At 39.2% G+C, this 23,830-nt stretch overlaps 1 protein-coding gene across 2 annotated transcripts in view; it reads left to right on the top strand.

The window, feature by feature from the left end:
* Window positions 1–23,830, top strand: part of ALG9 (ALG9 alpha-1,2-mannosyltransferase) — a gene marked incomplete at both ends in the record, with an annotated part of 75,497 nt that overhangs the window by 2,094 nt on the left and 49,573 nt on the right. Inside the window, 8 exons of one of the 2 annotated variants that reach the window (XM_084251471.1) lie at window positions 678–812; window positions 3,719–3,789; window positions 4,560–4,648; window positions 6,701–6,836; window positions 10,735–10,822; window positions 10,973–11,078; window positions 18,908–19,030; window positions 21,961–22,115. In XM_084251471.1, the coding sequence (XP_084107597.1) occupies window positions 678–812; window positions 3,719–3,789; window positions 4,560–4,648; window positions 6,701–6,836; window positions 10,735–10,822; window positions 10,973–11,078; window positions 18,908–19,030; window positions 21,961–22,115 (903 nt within the window). The remainder of the gene's footprint in view (window positions 1–677; window positions 813–3,718; window positions 3,790–4,559; window positions 4,649–6,700; window positions 6,837–10,734; window positions 10,823–10,972; window positions 11,079–18,907; window positions 19,031–21,960; window positions 22,116–23,830) is intronic. The other variant, XM_084251472.1, reaches the window with a different exon arrangement.

Raw genomic sequence — 23,830 nt, 5'->3', positions numbered from 1 at the left:
GGATTGAACCTGTGCTGTAGAGGCTGCAGACCGCTTCACAGTGCTGCGCTCAACCACCTGCGCCACCAGGGGAGGCCCCAAAATAAATATTTTTTAAAGTTAACAAATACTGCAAAACTTGAAGGAAAATAGTAGCTTCTGGTTCCACTTTACAGGTCCAGATTCTACTCCACAGAAGCAACCATTTTCTTTGAACTTCTAAAGCTGTTTCTTCTGATGTTTACTAAAATAAACAATGTTACTAATTAGTATGTTTATATTATTTCATGAATCATACATTTATAATTCTGTAACTCCTGTTATTGAAAATCCATAGGTAAAATTTTCTGATCACATTTTGCATCAAAGAAGAATAGTGTAGGTAATTTAAGGAAACATAAGACTTAGAGTTTCTCTGTTTTGGCTAATGAGAATTAAAAAAATAAAAACAAGTAGAGGGTAAAATTTAGGCTTTAATATTGACCAAACAACAGTCTTAGAGAATTTAGAATGTCCTAGAACTTAGAATGTAGAATATCGTTTTAATTTTATCCATTAGTTGCAGATCTTGTTGAGAATTGTAGCATTTTTTGTGTACCTTTATGTCTTTAATATTTCTGCTTAGGAACTTCAGCTGCATCTTTTAATAAGCATTTTTAGATGATATAACCCTGATTATTCTTGTTTTATACTTTTAGACGCACTACCTCATCTATGGGAAGGGGTTTCAGACTTGGGAATATTCCCCAACTTATGCCATTCGCTCCTATGCTTACCTGTTGCTTCATGCCTGGCCAGCTGCATTTCATGCAAGAATTCTACAGACCAATAAGGTAAGGGCAGACCACCCTGGAAGCAATTACAGCTGATCAAAATGTGAGTCTCTGGAATAGTTTTGAGAAAAGGAAATATTACATCACTAGTTCAGAGGGGACTTTTTTTGAATACTAATCATTCATTAAGTCTTCTGTTCAACAATATTTAATGGAACAACTTTTATTTGGTAGAAATTTGTTAAGTGCTGGAGATGTAACAATGACCAAATCTCTGTCCTCCTGGAACTGACAGTATAGTGGGAAAAATGAGCATTGAACAAGTAATTATAAACACAGTGAGTCTTACGGAGGAAAAGCACAATGGGATTGCATATTACAAGCCTAATTTAAGCAGAAGGCTCAAGGATAATTAGAAGTTAGACTTAACCAGATAACTTTTTAGACTTGGTGTGAATTTCGTTAGGTTTTCCCTGTTTGGAGTTTTTTTTTTAAAGGATTGATTTATTTTTGCATATAAGAACTGGGGTACAGGCCAGAGGTGTGGGGGTGTGGGTGAAAGGATTCACCAGAGACAGAGTGGGGAACAGAACAGGCAGATTGATCGAAGTACACCGCTCAGGGGAGCAGCGGGTGAGTCAGGAGAGGTCTGCTGCGCCATGTGGGTTGCTCCCTGGCCACCTGGGAATTGAACTCATGCCGGGGATCAAGCTCATATTGCAGAGGCTGTGGCCAGCTTCATAGGTTGTGTCTTAACCCCTTGCGCCACCAGGAAGGCCCCCTGTTTGGAGTTTATTCAACTTCTTGAATGTAGGTTTATGTCTTTTACCAAATTTGGGAAATTTTTAGCTCTTATTTTTTCAGCCTTACTATGTTTCTCCTCACCTGAGACTCCAGTGATTTGAGTGTTAGATCTGTTGTTATAATTCCATAGGTCCCTGAGTCTCTGTTCATTTCTTCCCCCCACTCTTTTTTCTCTCTGTTCTTCAGGTTGAACTGTTTCTTCTATATTTTAGTTCACTGATTCTTTATTATGTCTCTTCTGTTCTACAGGTGACCCCTATCCATGGAGCTGGACGGGGTTTTTTTTTTTTTTTTTTTTTTCGGTTATTGTATTTTTTATTTCTGAAAAGTTTCCACTTGCTTTTCTTTATATCTTTGGTTTCTATACCGAGAATACATTTGTTTGAAGCAGGTTCTTAATTGCTTGCTGAGGCATTTAAAATTTTATCTTTCTTATTGCAGTAATATTGGTTCACAACACTGTATATGATTTAGAGAAAAGGACCATACTTTTAGTCTAAATCTTTCTGAATTTCCTTGTTAGTTTCAATGGTTTTTCTGGTTTTTCAGATTCTCTTTGATCTGTGTATATAGACTTCAGTTTCTTTTTTTTTAAGATTTATTTATTTATGCATACAAGAACTGGGGTACAGGCCAGAGGTGTGGCAATGGAGGGGGTGTAAGGTGGTGAGAGGATTCACCAGAGAGAATGGGGAGCAGAACAGGCAGATCCACTGAAGTACACTGCTGAGGGGAGCAGCTGGTGAGACAGGAGAGGTCTGCTGCAACGTGTGGGTCACATCCCTGGCCAGGGATCAGTGTGCTGCAGTGGCTGTGGATAGCTTCATAGTGCTGTGACTTAGCCCCTTGTGCCACCACGGAGGCCTCTTGTATTCATTTTTTTTTTAAGGGTTTATTTATTTATATAAGCACTGGGTACAGTCAGAAGCACTGGAGGGTGAGAGAATTCACCGGAGTGGGGAACAGAACAGGCAGACTGATGAAATACACTGCTGAGGGGAGCAGCAGGCGGCAGGAGAGGTCTACGCGTCATGTGGGACCCTCGATGCCGGCCAGGGATTGAACTGGCGGCGCTGCAGAGGCTGCGGGCAGCTTCGCAGCCCAGCGCTCAACCGCTGCACCACCAGGGGAGTCCCTCTTGTATTCATTTTTAACTTTTACATGTATTTTGTTCTGTCCCCAACTAGACAAGGAACCCTTAAACATGGAAGCTTTGTACTTAAATTATCTACATTCCTAGTAGCATCTATAATAGTGCTCATTATATAGTAGATTTTCAGTACATTTTTCTTAAATTAATGAATCTGGCTTACTGTTGAACTCTTGGGACTTTTTGGGGGGTTGTAGTGCTGAAAATAGAAAGTATTTTCAAGTTATATGTAGTTACATTAATTATATTTAAATAGTGCTTATATTTGGAGATATTTAGTGCTGTTAAATATCAATATACTGTATGAAAGTTATTTGATATAACTCCTATTTTGATATATTTATTTTTTAAATTGATGTCCTTACTTATAAAATTAATAAAGCGACATTACAGAAGTTTGGAAGCGAGAAGGAAAATTATACACCTACATCTCATCAGCTTGATACAGTCACTTTTACCATTACATATCTTTCCAGTCTTTTTATAGACTTCTTTACGTCTATAACTTTACCTTGGATGTGCATATAATATTGTATTATGCATTTTCACTTAGTTTTTTGTGGTAATCAATACTTAATATGTTATGCTTATTTAAGAAGTGCTTGTTAAATAAATGAACTTTATACCAAAGAATTTTCCCATTATCTTTGTAACCACAAATTTTAATATCTGTGTAATAATCCATGAGGTATATGTAGCGTGATTTATTTAACCATTACCCTTTAGTTGAACAATTTGTAGTTTTTTTATACAGTTTTGCTCTAATAGTAGTACCACAGCTAACATTGTCATGATTAATAATTTGAATTACTTCTATTGACTAGAATCACAGCTGAGTCTAGGGATATGAAAATTTGTGTGATTCTTGTTACATGTTACTTTTCAAAGGATTGTATCAGTTTTTATGATTTTATTAATGACAAATGAGAATGGCTTCATTTTTTTTTTTTTTTTAAGACTTTTTCTCACTTGTATCTTTGACTTTTGTTTTCTTGTTCTGGGCTTGTTTCAGATTCTCGTCTTTTACTTTTTACGATGCCTCCTGGCTTTTGTGAGCTGTATCTGTGAACTTTATTTTTACAAGTAAGTATAAAAGCTTTGCTTCTAAAAGTGCAATGAGTAAGTTCAATATAGCATAGATTATTTCTCTGATAGTGTAAGTAATATTTAGAGAGAAAACACTTTCCTTCTCACTCCTAATACTATATCTGAATTGCTTCTTAAATTTTCCCCACCTTTATTATTATAGTAGTAATATCTAGCATTTTATTTGTATGGTTAAAAAAAAGACCCTCTAAGAAAGAAGTTAAGGGAAATACAGAATTGCTTTGAGAAACACTGACCAAGATAACCACTTGTTACCACTTGGGTTATCTCCTAGTCTTTTTTCTGATAACTATCATTTACTGAGGAACTATGTGCTCCTCAGCATTTTTCCATGCATTGTTTTCACAGAAATCTGTCAAAGTAGGTATTGTCATCATCCAGATAAGGAATCTGACAGAGATTCAATAACTAGACTGGCCATCACTGCACTGGCAGAGCCAGAATTTGAACCTGTGCTCATCTGACTCTTGGGCCTGATGCATCACTATATCATGCTGTTTTCCTATAAAAAAAACAGACATTAGCTTAGCCTGGAAAGTGTACATTTCCTCCGAGGTAGAGTGCTTCTCTCCTGTGTCAGGAATAACAAAGTTGGGTTTCTTATGCCCATGAAATTGTTAACAAACTTGTTGAGATTTGTATTTGACTTTAGATGTTTAATTGCCCTGTGATGTAGGCATGTTTTTGTGCTTTGGTTTGAAATGTCCCTAAGGTTTGCTATGGGATAATCTTTGCCTTTTTCCTAGGGCTGTGTGCAAGAAATTTGGGCTGCATGTGAGTCGAATGATGCTAGCCTTCTTGGTTCTCAGCACTGGCATGTTTTGTTCATCATCAGGTAAGTATAAAAGGGCAGGGGAGGGATATTGCATTGAAAGGAAAATTTCACCAGATGTAGGTATATTTGTATAAGATGTCAGTGATTTGCAGAGCTCTGTTCTCCTATCTACATGGTCTTGATTGACCTTTACAACAATCCTGGGTATAAAGAAAGTAAATATTTTCTCATTTTATATGTGAGGACATTGAAACTTAGAAAGGTGAAATGATTTACTGAAAGTCAAAGAATTCATAAGTATTGGAGCTGCTTTTTTCACCAGGTTTCTTTCTATTATGTTAATGTGTTTTTATCACTGCAAGGTTGAAAAACTCAACGAACCACTGTCTTTCTTTGCTATTGGGGGATAGAATTTTATCTTGCTCAAAGAAGTCATTTGTACCTAAAAGTCCTGTTCTTGATAATTCTGCTTTCAGCCCACTATTTGCAATAGAAGTGTCAATATTGTTGGGGCTTTTTCTTTTCCAGTACATTTCTAGAACTATAGAGACCCTAATCTAGAGTGCTGGCTTTTAAAGTGTCCCCATGGACGTTTGTGTGGTATGAACTAAGCCAAGGTGACCTGCTTCCCAAAGGTAGTCATTTCTCAAATCTCTGAAGTTTCTAAGAATAGTATACATAGTATACACAAAAGTAGTAACCAGTACAAAATCATATATTTACTTTTCCCTCACTAATTATAAAAAAATTCGTGTTCTGCAGAGACCTCATGGCTCCACACCTGAGTAGTTTTGAGAACCACTGTCCTAATGAGACTGTTCTACTCTCTGAGCTGGCAGAGGCCCCAGAGTCCTCTATATTGGCATCTGAAATAGACAACTTTGGATGCAGCAGTATTATCTAGCATTTATCTGTGGAGGTTGTACCTCACATGTTTCTTTCTTTTTTTTTTTTTAAGATTTATTTATTTTATGCATACAAGGACTGGGGTACAGGCCGCAGGTGCAGGGGGGTGGTTAGAGGATTCACCAGAGATAGAGTGGGGAACAGAACAGGCAGTTTGACTGAAATACACTGCTGAGGGGAGCAGTGGGCAAGACAGGAGAGATCTGTTGTGCCATGTGGGTAGCATCCTGGCCAGGAACTGAACTCGTGCTGCAGTGGCTGTGGGTAGCTTCATAGTGCTGCGTCTTAACCCCTTTCGCCACCAGGGAGGCTCCCTCACATGTTTCTTTAATCACTTTGCTACTCCACAAATTGAGTCTTATGTGAGAGATACCTGGGAGGATCTCTAGTTTGTAATTTCAGTTGAGGTATCCTGTAAGTTCAGTCAAAGGCATCCTTTAATACAGAGCCTCTGAACCCTTTGTGAGTTTCTTAAATCACACTGCTTGTTTATTGTGGTTCTTGTTGGAGTTGGTTTATTTTTTCTAGTGCTCATTGAAGCTGGCCTTCCATAGCAGATCTGCCTTTTTATGTAGAGTTGTTAGAAACACTTTGATCAGACATCAGTTAGAACTGTAAATACTCAGTCCTCTCTGTACAAGAAAGTAATGCCAGAGGGAAATAATTAGGGGGACATCAAAGGGCCACTCTGTCTATGTCAGTGGATATAGGATGCCAAGTGATGCTGCCAGCCAGCATTTCACCCTTGAGAAGACGTCTTTGAATTTACACGGGATGTATGTTTATACTAGGATAGTCTCAGAGACTATCAGGAGATAACTTTGCAGAAATAGATTGTCAGCAGACTCTAGATCTCTTGCTGCTTATTCCTGGCCTGGAAATATAACCTGGGGATAGTGGTACAGAACCTGGATTTCACTAAGTTTTGGATTTGCAGTACATCTCAGGGAAAGAATGACCTAATTGGTTGGTATTGTGTAATTGGGCACTGTGTTGGTACCTTAAAAGCAGGAATCACACAACAAAATCACTGAACTTAATTTTTCTTTAAAGGAGTGTCACTTTACTGCACAATTCTAATATAGTATTGCCCAAAATATGTTCCTGGTTACTGGCATTTTGCAATGTAGGCACATTTTTAATAATTGATACTTCGTAGTACTCAGACTCATCCCTTTCTCCGTTTTCATTTCTTGATTCCTGCAGCATTTCTTCCCAGTAGCTTTTGTATGTACACGACTCTGATAGCCATGACTGGCTGGTATATGGACAAGACTTCCATTGCTGTGCTTGGAGTAGCAGCCGGGGCCATCCTAGGCTGGCCATTCAGTGCGGCACTTGGGTAAGGAGCTAACACATTTTGTCTTCCTTGTATCACTAGTATATAGTGTTTAAACTTATTTCTATATTTGTTGTAATTAATTAGACTACAAAGATTCTAAAAAATGGTAGAATATTTCTTTTAAGGCTTTTATCGTTGTGGTTAATTCTAATAAGAACAGTGACTCTTAAGCATCTGCTGCATGTTACGTATTCCTAATCCCCCTGTAAATGTTGCCTAAGCCTTACAATGAGTCTGTGAGAGAAATACACTGATTAGTGCTTTATAAATGAGAAAGTAGACCCCAAGAGGCTGAGGAATTTGCCTCTAAGATCTTGTGGGCTTATGGACCAGGCCTTCTGAACTTTACAGCTGATATTTCCTACACTCTGGGCATGATGGACTGTGCATTTTCCCAGTCACTGAAGCTTAAAATCCGAGCTTCCTGTCAGTGCTTCTCCTTTCTTGTCCCAGGATCTTTTTTTCTTTTTCTTTTTTTTTTTTAATCAAAGATTTATTTGTTTATTTATGTAAGCATTGGGTATAGTCAGAAGCACAGGAGGGCGAGAGAATTCACCAGAGCCAGAGCGGGGAACAGAACAGGCAGACTGACGAAATACACTGCTGAGGGGAGCAGCGGGTGCAGCAGGAGAGGTCTGCATGCCATGTGGGACCCTTGCTGGCAGCCGGGATTGAACCGGCACTGCAGAGGCTGCGGGCAGCTTCGCAGCCCAGCCCTCAACCTCTGCACCACCAGGGGAGGCCTCCAGGATCTTTTTTTTACAAGTTCCTTGGTACTTCTTATTCTTCTTGTACCTTTTGTTCCTACCTCTTTCACTCTCCTTTGTGCTGCCTTGATTTCTTGCCTGTAGCACTAGTAATTTAGGAAAAGATTTTAGTTTGCTGTGAAAGTGATTATAGTAATAATATATCATTATTTTAAAAAAGTCTCCACATTGCATGAGTTTACAAGTAATCTCTTTTCTTCTAGCTCAATCTAAAAATATAGTCATTGCTAATGGCTTTGCGTATATCTTTCCAGAAATTATCCTGTGTATATACTGCATAGACACAAACATACACATATATACATTCTTAAATAGAACTATTTTGTCTGTATATCTTCTATTGTGCATAGATTTTCTATTGCTCCTTGTATCAGTTGCACAACTTTCCATTATTTTAGCTGTCCATTTATTTAACCGTCACTTTGTTGGTAGATGTTTGATTTTCAGTTTTTTGCTGTTATACACAATACTTCAGTGAACATATGTTTGCACACTCATGGAAATTTATCTACGCAGTAAATTTTTGGAAGAGTAGTTACTAAGAGAATAGACATTTTAAATTTTCCTAATTGCCTTTTAAAGTCTGATTACTCTATCTCCTGTCTTCTGTTCTGCATATCATCTTCCATTATTACATCCTTCAAGGTTTTGTGTGAGGCCCTCTTCTAGATTTTCTGCTGTCTCTCAACCATCTTGATATCCCCATAGCTTGATATCTATTTTAATTATCTCTTTTTTTTTTTTTTTTTTTTATAGAGGCATGCTTTATTTATTTAGTTTGTTTGTTTGTTTGTTTTATACATGCACTGGGTACAGTCAGAAGCGCGGGAGGGTGAGAGAATTCACCAGAGCCAGAGCGGGGAGCAGAGCAGGCAGAAGGACCGAAGTACACTGCTGAGGGGAGCAGCGGGCGGCAGGAGAGGTCTGCCTGCCATGTGGGACCCTCCTCCGGTGGAAGGGGAGCAGCCGGGGATCGAACCGGCGCCGCAGAGGCTGCGGGCAGCTTCGCAACCCAGCGCTCAACCACTGCGCCACCGGGGAGGCCCTATTTTAATTATCTCTTGAGCTTCACTTACACATTCTTTATTTCGCTATTCTTGGATTGCTACATAACTTCCCAAATGATCTTGTCTTTAGTCTTGCCTCTGTAAATCTACTCTCTATATTCAAAATAGATTTATCATCCTAAAAGGCAAATAGGGTTTTATCACTCTTTGATTGGTTTAAACTCTATACTGACTTTCCCATTTCTCTGTGTCATAACCTGTGGCCAGTGGGCCAAATCCAGCTGGCCTAACAACTACATTTTTGTATTTTTAAAGGTTTGTTTAAAAAAAAAGACACACATACACAGTATGTAGTAGAAACCGTATTTGGCCTGTGAAGCTTAAAATATATACTGACAGATCCTTTAATAATACCCCTACTTGACATGACAAAGCCCCTAATATTCTATTTTACCTTTCCCAGCTCCTTTTGTCACTTCCTCTATTCCTTTCACTCTCTGCTCTGTTTACATTGAACTTCATGAGTTCCCAGTACCCCTGGGTGGCATGTTTTAATTGGTCTGCCTTTGGCTGAGATAAGTGATTTCAGGAGCATAGTCACTTAACAAGACATCTTTTATTGAATACTTAGTGCTAAGCACAGATGATATCATGATAAATAAGACAGTTATTCCTACTGCTTTGAAGCTTACATTTTAGTGGGAAGACAGACAGTTAACAATTAATTAAAGGTATGATGACCCATCAAAAGAGAGTTACAGGTGCTATGGAAATGTAACTAGTAGGGAGACAAAAAATAAAAACAAAAATCTTAATACATAATTTAGATACTAGAATATGGAAATTCAAATCATAGAAGAGATATCCTGTGACATTGCCAACTACTGAGAGATATTAGTGCCTTATAAATTCAGAGATGGGAAAAATTGGTTCTGCAGAGATTCTATGAAGGAGGTAGGAATAGAGCCTGGAGTTGGCATTGGGGTGGATTCTGTGTAAGCAGAATGGTGTGGGTAGGCGATTCTTTGCTGACTCGTATCCTAGTTGTGGCTGTGAAGGTGATTGTTCATGCAACATGAGCTGAAGCACCCACTGAGAAAATGAGTGTGAAAAAGAACAGCTGCAGTTTGCTTTTAGAGACAGGATACCACCATGGGGTAGGGGAAAAAAGAAACCTAGAAAGGAGCACTAGGAAGAAGCCAGAAAAGAATAGGAGCCAGGGCTCCTAAAGAGGGAGGAACAGATGCTTTGGGTCATGTGCATAAACAAAAGGGAAGTGAAGCTTGTGAGGGAATGCAGCATCTGACAGAGAGGAGCTTCCTCTCTGTCAGCCTCAGTAGCTTGATCCTCGATGTTAAGGATGAAATAGTGATGGCAGGGGCCTCCCTGGTGGCGCGGGGGTTTAAGCACCAAACTATGAAGCAATCCGCAGCCTCTGCAGCTCCCGGCCAGCCAGCGAGCAACCCACATGATGCAGCAGATCTCTCCTGACTCGCCCGCTGCTCCCCTCAGCAGTGTGCTTCGGTCCATCTGCCTGTTCTGTTCCCCACTCTGTCCCTGGTGAATCCTCTCACTCCCCCACATTTCTGGCTTATACCCCAGCTCTTGTATGCATAAATAAATAAATCTTTAAAAAAAGAATGAAATAGTGATGGCAACACACATGCTACTTGCTTGAGTTTCACTGAAAGGAAGATAATAAGCAAATGGTGTTGAAAGGAAATATATGATAATTGAAATCAAAGTTTGTCATATTATTACTAAACCTTAATAAACCATGGATGGGAGAAAACACTTATTTGACTGGGTAGAATAGTACAATAGGGGTCATTTACTTACAGTTGACATACTTAATGTCAGTCACATATAGAAACATACAGTGAAGGTCATCGCGGAAGCTCAGTATTTCTATTTCTTGTGCATTGTGGTGTGCATAGTGCTCTGTTGGGTCCTGTGCAGGGATCAGTGTATTTTTAAGAAGACACCTCTCACATAACAGCACTCTTTCCTCATCATGACTGTCAGAGATATTACATTCTCAGTTCAGCATGAGGTATGTGTGAATCTGACCTGAGTCTGCAGTCGAAGTATTTAACTCCCACTTTCCATTTCTCTGTTAAATAGTTTACCGATTGCCTTTGACTTGCTGGTCATGAAACACAGGTGGAAGAGTTTCTTCTACTGGTCTGTGATGGCCCTAATACTCTTTCTGGTGAGTTTTTTTTTCTTGTTTTGTTCAAAAGTTGTAACTGCTGATGTGGAAAAGACAATATGAGTTTTGTCTAGAGTTTATCCCACTAACGTTGTGGGAATGTTTCCAGAGCAGAATTCTACAATTACTGTCTATTTCCTGCTGTTTTAGGTGCCTGTGGTGGTCATTGATAGCTACTACTATGGGAGGTTGGTGATAGCACCGCTCAATATTGTCTTGTATAATGTCTTTACTCCTCACGGACCTGATCTGTATGGTAAGGCTTTTTCAAATTTGGGCAGGAGCTAGAAAACAGCTCAATATGTCTGAGATTCAAAATTTTCATTCAGTTGCCTCATTTAATCAAATATATAAAGCTTTTCTTTCCTGGTAATTTTTTTTTCTTTCTTTCAAAGATTTATTTTATTTATGCATACAAGAGCTGGGGTGTAGGCCAGTGGTGCAGTAGGATGGTAAGAGGATTCACCAGAGACAGAGTGGAGAACAGAACAGGCGGATCCACTGAAATACACTGCTGAGGGGAGCAGTGGGTGAGACAGGAGAGGTCTGGTGTGCCATGTGGGTCATCTCCCTGGCCAGGGATCGAACTTGCTGCAGTAGCTGTGGATAGCTTCAGAGTGCTGACGCTAAACCCTTGTGCCACCAGGGATGCCCCTAATTTTCTTTCTTATTTAAAAATGGAATATAGCAGAGTAATGATATGTGGCCACTAAATATTTCTCCTTGATTTGTTTGATGTTGAGATACTGGCTCTGTTAGTCCAGCTGTCACTTACTCCCACTTCAGAGTATTAGGGATTCTGTCGGGTATGCCATTGTTTTTTTTTTAAAGATGTATTTATGCATACAAGAGCTGGGGTACAGGCCAAAGATGCAGGGGGTAAGAGGATTCACCAGAGACAGTGGGGAACAGAACAGGCAGATTGACCGAAGTATACTGCCGAGGGGAGCAGTGGGCGAGTCAGGAGAGGTCTGCTGCGCCCTGTGGGTTGCTCCCTGGCCGGCCGGGATCGAATTCATGTTGCAGAGGCTTCGTAGTGTGGTGCTTAACCTCTTGTGCCATCAGGGAGGCCCTGCCATAGTTTTTGATATTGCTCCTTTTCTTTTCAATTAAAAGTTAAGTTTTTCTCTTCTCTTGACAATTAACAATTTGGAGTCTATTTCTCTACACATTTTCTATACAGATACATAGTTGATATTCATTTTTCAAATTTGCATTACTTCAGTCTGGTGGGGTGGGGAGAGTTGGGAAAACCTGTAGACAAAGTATAGTGAATGGGGGTGGGATCAGCATTGGTACTTTGGCCAGGTTAGGGTTGAGAGAAAAAAAGTGGAATGTCTTTAGTCTGGGTGGTCTTCTGTAGTTTGCAGGCAGGCTTCTCCACTCCTCCCTTGATGCATTTCACAAGGCTAGCCAATGAGATTGTTTTATTTGGCCCCTGAGGCCATTTGAAGTAGTAATTATTTCAGAGGGATGAGTTGGATATTTTCTGATCAAATAAGCCAAACCAGTAAACATTTTTGGAGATAGTTCATCATTAAAATAGCATGGCTCCTTATGCTGTGATCTCTTGAAAGTCTTGGAGGATCCTGTATTTGTGATCAGGGCTCTGCTGGGAAGCAGTATCTATGTCTGTGCCTCTTATCAATTTAAGCCGTTTCATGTTTCTGTCATTTTGCCAATAAAAGCTTCGGACTGGATGATATTTAAAGTAAGCATATGAATGAAATGAAATTGAGCCCACTGGAATTTCAGGGATATTGTCGTTTTAGATGGCAAGTACTAGGTTAAAATAAACAATTTTTGTTCAGTGAATTGAATTCACAAGCTGCATGATTGGAGAATAATTGCTAAGTGGAGGAACTTAAAAATACTCCTTAATGGCTTTCAGATCACAAGGATGTGGGGAAAAAAACACCAATGTGAAGCTTTTGCCTCTAGATGTCTCCCTTTAGCTAAGGAGAGTTTACATATATTTAAATGCCTCCTGTGTTAGTTTATTTGTAAAGTTTTAGTTGATCCTATAAGACAGTAGAAGAAAGACTTTCCTTTTGATTGTCCTCTTCAAGTGCACCTTAGAAATGGATTTGCATGGAGCCTGTTGAAAGCATAGTGTACATTATATGTGGATGAATTAACTGTTGAGTTAATTTTGAAAAACTGGCTTTTCTACTTTCATAAATGGATTATTGCATACTGGTATTCTGATTGCTTATTTATAAATATTGTATGAGTGTAGATGAAAGTTACATATTTTTGTAGTCCTCTAGATTGATGAGGTTTATAAATCTAGAAATAAGCAGTGATAGGTAGAGTAAGGAAGAAAGAATAAAGTCTGAATTTAAGTTTAGGTTTCTAGTTTAAAGGAGGGAGAGCGAAGGGACCCCTGTAGTAGGTTTTGAATCCAGCAGAACTTTGGCCAGTGATTAACTGGGAATAGTTCTTGGAGCTCTGTTCTGCCTACTTCGATGAAATGATATAACTTCAGTTCATATTTTGCTATTTTTTTGTGTACAGAAACTGATCACTTCCTAGTGGTAGAAAAAGCTTTGTTGGAACAGAGCTACTGGACATCACCAAGTCTTGCAATTGCTGTGGTCAACCAGGCTTTACAAGGTTGTTTTTTGATAGTGGAGTTGTTATGATTTTACCTCATCTTTGAATTTGACAATTTGGGGTAGAGTCATTTGATTTCTATCCTCTTAATGAGTGTTAACTGCTTTTTGCTTTAGAGGGCATGTAGGAAGACTGTTCTTTGTGTATTCTAGGTCTTTAGAAAAGATTTGTCATGAATGAATGAGTGAGTGAATTTCAGAGTCCATCAGATTGCATTTGTTCCCTGAGCACTTATGACATAGAACTATTTTGTTCTTATTCCTGGGTTGTGATTTTCTTAGCATCAATTAGGAATAAAGGCAAAAGTACGTTTTAGATCAAAAAGTATTTTATAATTATTAGCTAATCTCTTATAATTGGTGAGTTCATTAAGGAAATATCAAAGAATTAATAGGTGCCTTAAAATTAATGATGCTATAAATTGTCAAACAGTGAGACAGCATCTATGTCATAGAAACGCCAGCTCTTCTATATTTCACACTATTTGGCATTACTTTGACTATTTTGTAAGAGTTTCTGCTCCACGGACTTCATTAGTTATGGTGGGCAAACAGTGTCTTACCTGAAAATTAAAAATGCATTGTGCTGTTACATGTATAATACATAAGCCTATAAATACTTCTTGAATGAGTGAACAAGTGGACTTAAGTCAAAGAAACATTGAATGAATTGCTTTTGAGTGTTTACCATGTGTCCTCATAGAACCTCTTTTCTAATAAAGGTGCAGATACTTCTATAGATAATTACAGTCCAGTGTATTATGTGCTGCAGTGAAGAGATAGTTAGGGAATTGTAGGAGCAAGTCCATCTGTTGGCATCAGGAAAGGCTGCTTAGAGATGGTGTCCTTGAACTGAGCCTGGAAGGAAGAGGAGCTTGCTTTGCTGACACAAGAGGTGTGCATTTCAGACATAGTCTGTCAAGTATAGGGACTGCTGAAACCAAAAGATTAAATATTGAGTTCTTTCTTTGAAACTGAAATTGTTTTTACAACATGAGCTATATTTTAGGCATGAGCAAGATAATTTCTTTCTGTTGTGGTCATATCACATAAATGTTGTTCTGCTCTGCTGTTCCTTATTTTCAAAAGGATCTTCTATACTTTATTGACCAGATAACAGGGAGAAATGTTTGGATGACATAAGGAATACTGTGGCATTTAGGAAATTAAGATTAGTATAGACAAAATTGCAAAGTTGTAGGCAAAAAAACAAAAACAAAAACAACAACCTCTACCGGTCAAGATCAAGAGGTGACATTTAGTGTTTAAAAAAAGAAAGTGACTGGTCTTGGTGCCAATTTTACCTCTCACCCTTGTCATGTTTGGAGTTCTCAGCTGTTATTGTTGGTCAGTGAGTTGGCGTGGCGGGGGAAGCACGGTGCTCTCTGAGGAGTTGTCCATGAGCCTGGGAAGGCATGGCAGACAGGAGAAGAAATGCTCTTCTCTCAGAAATAACAGCAGGGCTCTGCAGGGGTGCACTTTGCAACTTAAGACTGTGATCCCTGACTGATTATGTGTTTCATCAGCATTTCTCAGATAACTGGATGGGAAGCATCAGAGGCAAAGGCGAATACCCTTTCTTAAAAGACCCACCACTTTCCCTTCTTGCAGCAGCAGCAGAGGAAGAAGTACAGTGGGGTCTTGTGAGGCCTGCTTAGAGCTGACTGCCACTCAGAGCTGTTCTAGAACCTTCGCTCTGTTTAAAAATAATTTCTATTGAAGCTTGGTGACTTTCCCCCTTGATGGTGCAAATTTGACATTTATAAACGTGATTTACTATAATTTAGTTCCTATAGTTCTATAAAATTGAAGACCTGTAATATGGTTCCCCTTCACTCCATCTGTAGAACAGTAAACATGATCCCTTCTTTTCACCTCTTTCGAAGCATCCTTAGCTCACTTGAGTATAAGGAATTCAGGCACTTTCTTCACAAAGAGGGAGACTGGTGAGTCATTCCCTGCAGAGACCCTCCTCCCAACTTTCTTTCACCTTGCATTTTGCACCAGGTAAACTCTTAGCTTGTCATTCTGAGAATGTTTTCTGCATAGTTCAGCTTTGATGTTTTCTGAGTAGCAGCGTTGATTAGCTCTGTGGAAAAAGATAAAAGTTTTCATTCTCTTCTAAGGCAGGTGTCTCATCAAGTAGGGGAAGTTCCTGGCTAGTAGAATTCACTCTTTTTGTCCCCCTTTTTTTTTGCTCTTGTTTTTAAGACTGTTGTCCCTGGAATCTTCCCTACTCTTGGCTTTATACCCCAGTTTTTGCGCCATCCTTCAGGGAAATAACAGTCTATTACAAAATGCTCACAACCTGGCAGTGAGGTTGATCTATGAGCTCCTAACACATAACCCTTAGTTTAGTTTACCAGCTTAATAATTTTCATTCTACACCTCAGAGTACAGAATGCTTAGGTTAAAAGATAGCCCTAAAAGGAGGCTAGAGTAAATTGTGATAGAGACAGATATTTTCTGGAAATTAAACTGAAAAAAAAAATAGTATCTGTTTGCAAACGACAAAAAGAATCAGGCTTTTTAAAATTGAAACTTAGCATTTGTAGTAGATGATGTAAGGATGGCACCCTTACTTTCTAAGTGGTCAGTCACTATGTGATTTTTCTGTACTGGCTCAGATTTCCAGAATTTATTCAAGAGAAAAGGCAGGTCAAGGTTGATAGCGCTGCCTCTATACCAGTGGTCAGGAGAGGACTGCATGAAAACATACTTGTCTGGACACAGCACTCTCAAAGGACTAAGTTTAGGAAATGTGTTGAAATATTAATTAAAATCCAGAAAAGATATATATTTCTGGTTTGTAAACAAAAGCATCTACTCATCTTCTGTATTCCAGAGGTTATTTATATAGAGTATAAATGTACATAATGAACTTGGCCTGGGACAGGACCTCTGTTTCTGAACAATCACAGTCATTGTATTTTCAGCCAGAAAGAAGTGTTCCCAAAAGGTGACACACATTGAACTTGAGTCCTTCCTTACCCTAGCATTCTCCCCTCACCCATCCCCTAAATGTTTCTAGCTTTATGGGTTTGGTTTCTAATCTTATTTTGCTGTGCAAGCTGCAAAAATGTCAGATTTTTCTGACTACTCTTCTGCCTTCTGATTACCCTTTTAAGCACCGCTGATTGCAGGAAATTGCTGTGGTGCAAGGCGGGTGTCACAACACACAGTGATTAAAACCCCGTGTGTCATTCACTGCCTGATTGAAGTAATCACACAGAGGGGAAGAGCAGATGAAAAACCTGCTAGATGTGCAGAGGGGGGCTGTTTCTCGTCATCGGTTTTAAGGAATTTCGAGTTAAAGAATCAAAATTAGTGTGAGTAAGGCTTGTGTTTTCAGTCATTTTGTTTCATTCTGAATGCTCAAAGCTTCTGAGCAGGGTCTTGGTCTCTGGACATTGTTCTCTTAAGGAAAACGGGTTGTTGATTTGTACCAAACACATGGACCTCTCTGTGCATGGCTATAGCATAAATGGTTGAGCTTATCAGGGGAAAAGATACTGGAGAATGTGAATGAGATATACAGGTGAGAGGAAAATGGCAAAGGCCTGATAAGCTCAGACCTAACTTCCTTTATCATTCTTTGTTAGGCCTGCAGAATGTTAAGAGATTAAATTCAAAGGGCATTTTTATTTTCACTGCACATGGCTCTGTATTCCTAAGTATAATGTGATGTGTGTGTTTTTTCCAACATCACCAAGCACCAAGGTGTTTCCACCATCACCTGGAGAGAGTATCAGATCCCACAGGTTGAGGACTCAGTCCTATAAGACTGTCCCTCCCAAGCCCCCTTTATATACCTTTTGCAAGGCCAGGTTACCACCTGTGTTTCTCACCCACCAGCTGTAAATTGCAGTTCCCACAGGCTCCTCCTTGGGTTTGATTAATTTGTGGTGCTGACTCACAGAACTCATGTTTACTTGTTTACTGTAAAGGATACAGGTAATTGGCCAGGTGGAAGGGAGTCATAGGGTATTGTGCGTGGGAAGGAGCATAGGGTTCCCATGCTTACCAAGCCTGCACTTTCCCAGCATGTCCACGTGTTCATCAACCTGGAAGTTCCCAAACCCCTACCTCTTCAGTTTTACTTCAGGCTTCACATAAGCATGATTGATTAAATCATTGGCCTTTGGTGACCTGAAGCGATTGCCAACACCTCCTCTCCAGGAGGTTAGGGAGAGGGGCTGAAAGTTTCAATCCTCTAATCACAAGGTTGGTTCCCCTGGCAACCAGCCCCCATCCTTAGGTTACCTGAGGGCTTTCCAAAATTTATCTCATTAACATAACAAAAGGTACCTTCATTGGTCTTGTCACTTAGGAATTTCCAAGGATTTTAGGAATATTCCCCCAGGAATAGGGATGCAGACCAAACATATCTTATTATGAACCACAGTATTACAATAAGCTATTTAAAGGATTTGATTGTTCTGAAAAGTATTAGTCCCATTTGGGCATGGCAATTTGGATGACATAGTGGTCAGTATAGCAATACAGCTAAATAGCTGGCCATTGCTGAAGGACCAGTGGCCAAAATGTTCAGTCCCCTTTGTGACTTCTGATGGAAACAAGAACTGTAAAAGGCATTTCAATGCACCTTCCCACATTCGTGGGATGTGGGATCCTACAATTCCATCCCAAATTGCTGGGAGGGAAATACAATGTTCGGGTTGTGCGAGGATTCTACAAGGAGCAGCAAGTTGGCAAAGGTTTACAGGAAGAAATACGTCATTTACATTGAGTGAGTGCAGCAGAAGTGAATGCACAGGTGTCTGCATGGGCATTCACCCCCACAATGTGGATATTGCTAGAGACTAAAACTGGACAAAGATCACAAAAAGATCTTAGAAGGCAAAGCCGATTCTCACTACTAGAAAAGGAAAATGACAAATGCAGAGATGAAACAATTGAGAAGAGACAGGCATAAACTTTCATTAAAAAGTGCTAAGATGGGGCCTCCCCGGTGATGCAGCGGTTGAGCGCTGGGTTGCAAAGCTGCCCCCAGCCTCTGCAGCGCCGGTTCGATCCCCAGCTGCTCCCCGGCCACCAGAGGAGGGTCCCACATGGCGAGCAGACCTCTCCTGCCGCCCGCTGCTCCCCTCAGCAGTGTACTTGGTCCTTCTGCCTGCTCTGCTCCCCGCTCTGGCTCTGGTGAATTCTCTCACCCTCCCGCGCTTCTGACTGTACCCAGTGCTTGTATAAATAAATAAATAAATAAATAAATAAATATTAAAAAAAAAATGCTAAGATGAAGAAAAACAGTTGAAATGTTTGAAACTTGATTCCCTTCTTCTGATCCTGTGCTTCCCTTGTGTGTTGAACATGGAACCAGCGAGCTTATAGACTCATTCACTTGAGTTGTTGGATCAAGGCTGCTTGAACAAAGAACTTTATGAGTCAAACACTGTAATAGGTATTGAAGGCCCAGGCTAATGATTCCTTATCTTTTTGTGTCCCTCAGGTACAGAGCCCTGGTTTTTCTATTTAATTAATGGGTTTTTGAATTTCAATGTTGCCTTTGCTTTGGCTCTCTTGGTCTTACCTCTGACTTCTCTTATGGAACACCTACTGCAGAGATTTCATGGTGAGTAGCATGAAGGGTGGTAGGTTTATTGGGAGCAAAAAACAAGTAATAGCATATACCAAAAAAGTGAAAGAGAATCTTACTGATTTTATTCTCCATTTTCTTCCCATGAAAAATAGCAGCTTATTAAATTTTCATCTGTATTTGTAGCTTAAACCTATGTGAAGATTTGGTTAATAATTACAAGTTAAACTGACAAAAGGAGGAGTTTTATACCCCTTCAAATGAGAAGATGAATGTAATTTATATAATCGCTGGGGTAGACAAAAACATTTTTATTTTTATTTTTTAAAAAGATTTATTTATTTATGCATACAAGAGCTGGGGTATATAGGCCAGAGGTGCAGGGGGATGAGAGGATTCACCAAAGACAGAGTGGGGAGCAGAACAGTAGGATCTACTGAAATACACTGCTACGGGGAGCAGCGGGGAGTCAGGAGAGGTCTACTGCGCCTGGCAAGGCATCTAATGGCAGTAGCTGCAATTGCTTCCTAGTGCTGATGCTTAACCCCTTGCACCACCAGGGAGGTCCCAACAAAAACATTTTTAAAATCTCAGGAGATAAGCCTATTCAGGCCTTCTTCTTTTTTATTTTTTTTAAAGAAATGTGTTCATGTGGCAAATTGCTTAAGATGATCAATGTTGAAGGCAAACATTCTCTGGAAAATTACTGCCATAAAAAATTAGAAAATAAACCATTCTAGGAATTCCCCCAAATTTGATACTGAAGTGAGAGAAGCTTTGGACTTCCTAAGAAGCATAATACTTGGTTCCATTTTCTTCCATGTTTACCTCATTGTGCAAGGTTTGTCCTGCCAGTTATTTTGATTGTGTGTGGCACAGTCAGTTTCTCAAATTTTGATGGCTCCGGACATCTAGGGGCCATAGTTTCTGTTCATCAGATGTGAGCACATAATTCTATGAGCTTGGGAAAGAGGTTGAATTTCAGACTTTCAGTCTGATTTGGATGCCATATGACTCTTGCTCCCATTCTGCTTTTCTACTATTAATGATTTATAAAAAGCTCACAGTTTTATAATATTAGAATAAAGCAGTCTTCAGAGTTGCCTTTGGTTTGTTGTAATATAACCGTAATGCCATTATGATGTTTTGTTTAAGTTTTTTAAGAGATACCCTCCCACCTTTTTCTTTTGAGGATGTCGTAAGGAAACCAGGACATTTCATCTTGGGTAGTGTTCTGTATTTGGATTCAGTTGTCTGCTCCCTTGAGGTGTTAACTTACTTCTCTGTCCCTTATATTTCATCAGGATCACTTTTTTTTTTTTATAAAGTAATTTTTTTTCTGACTCTAAAAATTATGTGCTTGTGAAAATTTGGAAATACTGTTCTTGACAGTAGGAATATACAATTTTGGTTTTAAAATGTGTAATATACACGTGTCCACCTAGTAAGAAAATGAATGCTTTCTGATTTCTTTTTAAAAATTTATGTATGTTTTACAATGGAAACAATAATTTTTATGAAAGATAAAATAGAGACTATGTAAAGAAACAGTAAAGAAATTGCCCATGATCTTATGTAAAACTATGGTTATGATTTTGTACATTTTATGGAGGACATATCAAAATTTAGGTAACATTTAAAAAATGTATTAGCCTAAGATACAGAAGAGAAAAAAACTTGTAGAAGATAGATTTATTTTCTTATAATTAAGAAAATTCCAAGTTAAAGTACTTTCTCAAGAGTTATAAATCCTAAATCATAGCCCCAAAATAATCACAATAAAATCTTAGGGTGGAAAGTTTTAAAAATAAGTTGTTGTTGCAGTGCAAGCATTTTTATCCCTATCTGCAAAGATAACTTAGGAATGCTCAATTAGGTGTTGCTGAGGAGGGTCTTGATCTTTTCATCCAGACTTGCTCTTTGTAGACATAGTGGACACCAGGGGGTGCTGTCTATCTACCCTTGCCAGTGATTTGTATGCTGCTCATTATCACTAACAGAAGCACAGTAGGAGAGGTCTTCTCTGTGGGGTGCAGGCTTATCACTATGTGCTCATGTACCTAACCACAGGAACTTTCCAGCAGGTGCTTGAATATTAGTGTTCATTAAATTCCTTTAATTCTTTCACATGCTTTAAGTACATTTTGGTTCCAATTTGGGATTCAGAGTGGATGGGTATTACGGAAAAGGAAAAAAAACTTAAACACTAACCTTGCTTCAAAAGTGTTTTTATATTTGCTTTGAAGCAAACTGTCATTTGTGGCTGAACAAAAACCAATAATGGGTTGAGAATTCAACTTTGTTGCTTTCCTTTGATCTATAGGTATTTGAACAGACTAGTTGGCATATAAGAAAGAAGATTAATATGCTAAACAACATAGCAATTCAAAATGAAGAAGTGAGTTTATGTTATGCTTTTGGTTAATCTTAGGACTCCTTAGTCTTAGTGACAGAACTCATTGGAAGAGAAGGGTTTTTTATCTTCATCAGTAGTAGAAATTATTAAACTCTGTTTCCAGTCCCCTAATTTTTTTCATTTGTGTTCTAGCCAAATCTAGTATAGGTTTCCCTGCTATATAAAAGTAGAATCTTTCTAGTTGACATGATTTGGTAAGTTATTTTTGGGGTCTGGGAATGCTATAATGATTAGTTTATATTGAGTATTTTTTGCATTCCCAGACCCCAAATATAACCTACAAAATCACACCAAATAGAAATGTTCTGCTTTTGAATACTGGGGAAAACTTGTGTCTCTCTTCGAGTATTGAATCTCTTGGGAGAGCTAAAGGGGCTCTACCTCTTTCTGCTTAACTCCTTTATTGCATTAGAGAAACTGAATACAAAGAGTTGAAACATTTTAGGGGTGTCTAAGGCATACTCCCAAGTTTGAAAGTAAGAGAACATTGAAACTAAAGATGTTGTTTTGTTCTAATATGGTGAAAAGTGGATATTTTTCTGTCTTGCAGTCCAGAATTTAGGCCACCCATATTGGCTTACTTTGGCCCCAATGTATATTTGGTTTGTGATTTTCTTCATCCAGCCTCACAAAGAGGAGAGATTTCTTTTCCCTGTATATCCACTTATATGTCTCTGTGGTGCTGTGGCCCTTTCTGCACTTCAGGTGAGTTTCAGCAATAAAGCAGAAATGTATATCTGCTTTATTCTGTTTCACTTTTTAAATTGCTGACTGGGTTTAAAGGCAAATTACAGAATGTTTCCTCCTAAGACATTTTACCCATACATTAAAACCCTATTCAGGTCATATTATTAAAACTTTTTTCTATTGCTTAGCTGTTGATTATATTCATATTTGCTAATTACCTATTTACAGTGTTAATTTGTGTTACTTTGTGTCTCTTGCCAACAAGAATCCAGTTCCTATGAAAGAGGTTTATGTCATTGTTTGAGCCTACTACAGAGTGGCTAATGGGAAGTCTGCTCTTCAACTATGAGAGCAGAATAAAACTTGCTCAGGTGTTTGGGGTAATATCAGGTAGTTAGCTCTATGGGGCAGTTTGTAATCCTAGCTTAGAACCTGTCCATTCCCTGTTAAAGTTGATCTTGAATATCCATGTATTTATGGCCTTAGAAGCCTCCATACAAACTCTTTCTTGACCTCTGTGACCACTTGCAGTTGGCAAAAAAGAATTAGGGTGATAGGATTTTTCCTTAACAGATTTATGGAGATATAATTCACAAACTGTGCAGTTCACCCATTTAAGGTGTATAACTTGGTGGTTTTTTGTGTATTGACAGATATGGACAGCCAGTACCACAAATATGTCCATAGATGTGGACAGTCAATTTTAAAACTTTTTCATCACTTTGAAAACTCTATTTCCTTTAGCTTTTGTCACCCCCTTTCCGGTATCTCCCCAGCTGGAAGCCAGCACTAATCTACTTTCTGTCTCTGTAGATTTGCCTGTTCTAGACATGTCATATGAATGGAATCATAAACAAGTGGTCTTTGTGAATGACTTCTTTCATTTAGCATAGTATTTTTAAGACTCCTTGATGTTAGGATAATAGTTTTTAAAAAAAAAACAATTTAAATTGTAATAGTAATTTGGCCGCCCCGGCGGCGCAGCAGTTGAGCACTGGGTTGCGAAGCTGCCCACAGCCTCTGCGGCGCTGGTTCGATCCCCGGCTGCTCCCCAGCCACCGGAGGAGGGTCCCACATGGCGCACAGACCTCTCCTGCTGCCCGCTGCTCCCCTCAGCAGTGTACTTCGGTCCTTCTGCCTGCTCTGCTCCCCACTCTGGCTCTGGAGAATTCTCTCACCCTCCCGCGCTTCTGACTGTACCCAGTGCTTGTAAAAATAAATAAATAAATCTAAAAAAAAAAAGTGTTCCTCATTAAATTGTAATAGTAATTGAACTTCATTGCATATAATTTGGGAAGTGGTAAAAAGAAAAATTAGTCCCTCTAACAAAACCCATCTTCCAGATTTTTTGCCTATCAAATATCAAAGTTGATTACAGCAGTAATCTATGACTTTATATCTCTTGTAATACTATATCATAATATTCTTTATGTTGCCATATCTATATCCATCATTTTTTTTTTTAAGATTTATTTATTTATTTATTTATTTATACACGCACTGGGTACAGTCAGAAGCATGGGAGGGTGAGAAAATTCACCAGAGCCAGAGCAAGGAACAGAACAGGCAGACTGACGAAGCACACTGCTGAGGGGAGCAGCGGGCTGCAGGAGAGGTCTGCGTGCCATGTGGGACCCTCTCCAGCGACTGGGGACCGAACTGGCACTGCAGAGGCTGCGGGCAGCTTTGCGGCCCAGCACTCAACCGCTGTTCACCAGGGGAGGCCCTATATC

Source organism: Talpa europaea (assembly GCF_964194135.1).
Source record: "Talpa europaea genome assembly, chromosome: 12".
NCBI lineage: Eukaryota > Metazoa > Chordata > Mammalia > Eulipotyphla > Talpidae > Talpa > Talpa europaea.
This window is presented reverse-complemented; position numbering and strand designations above follow the sequence as displayed.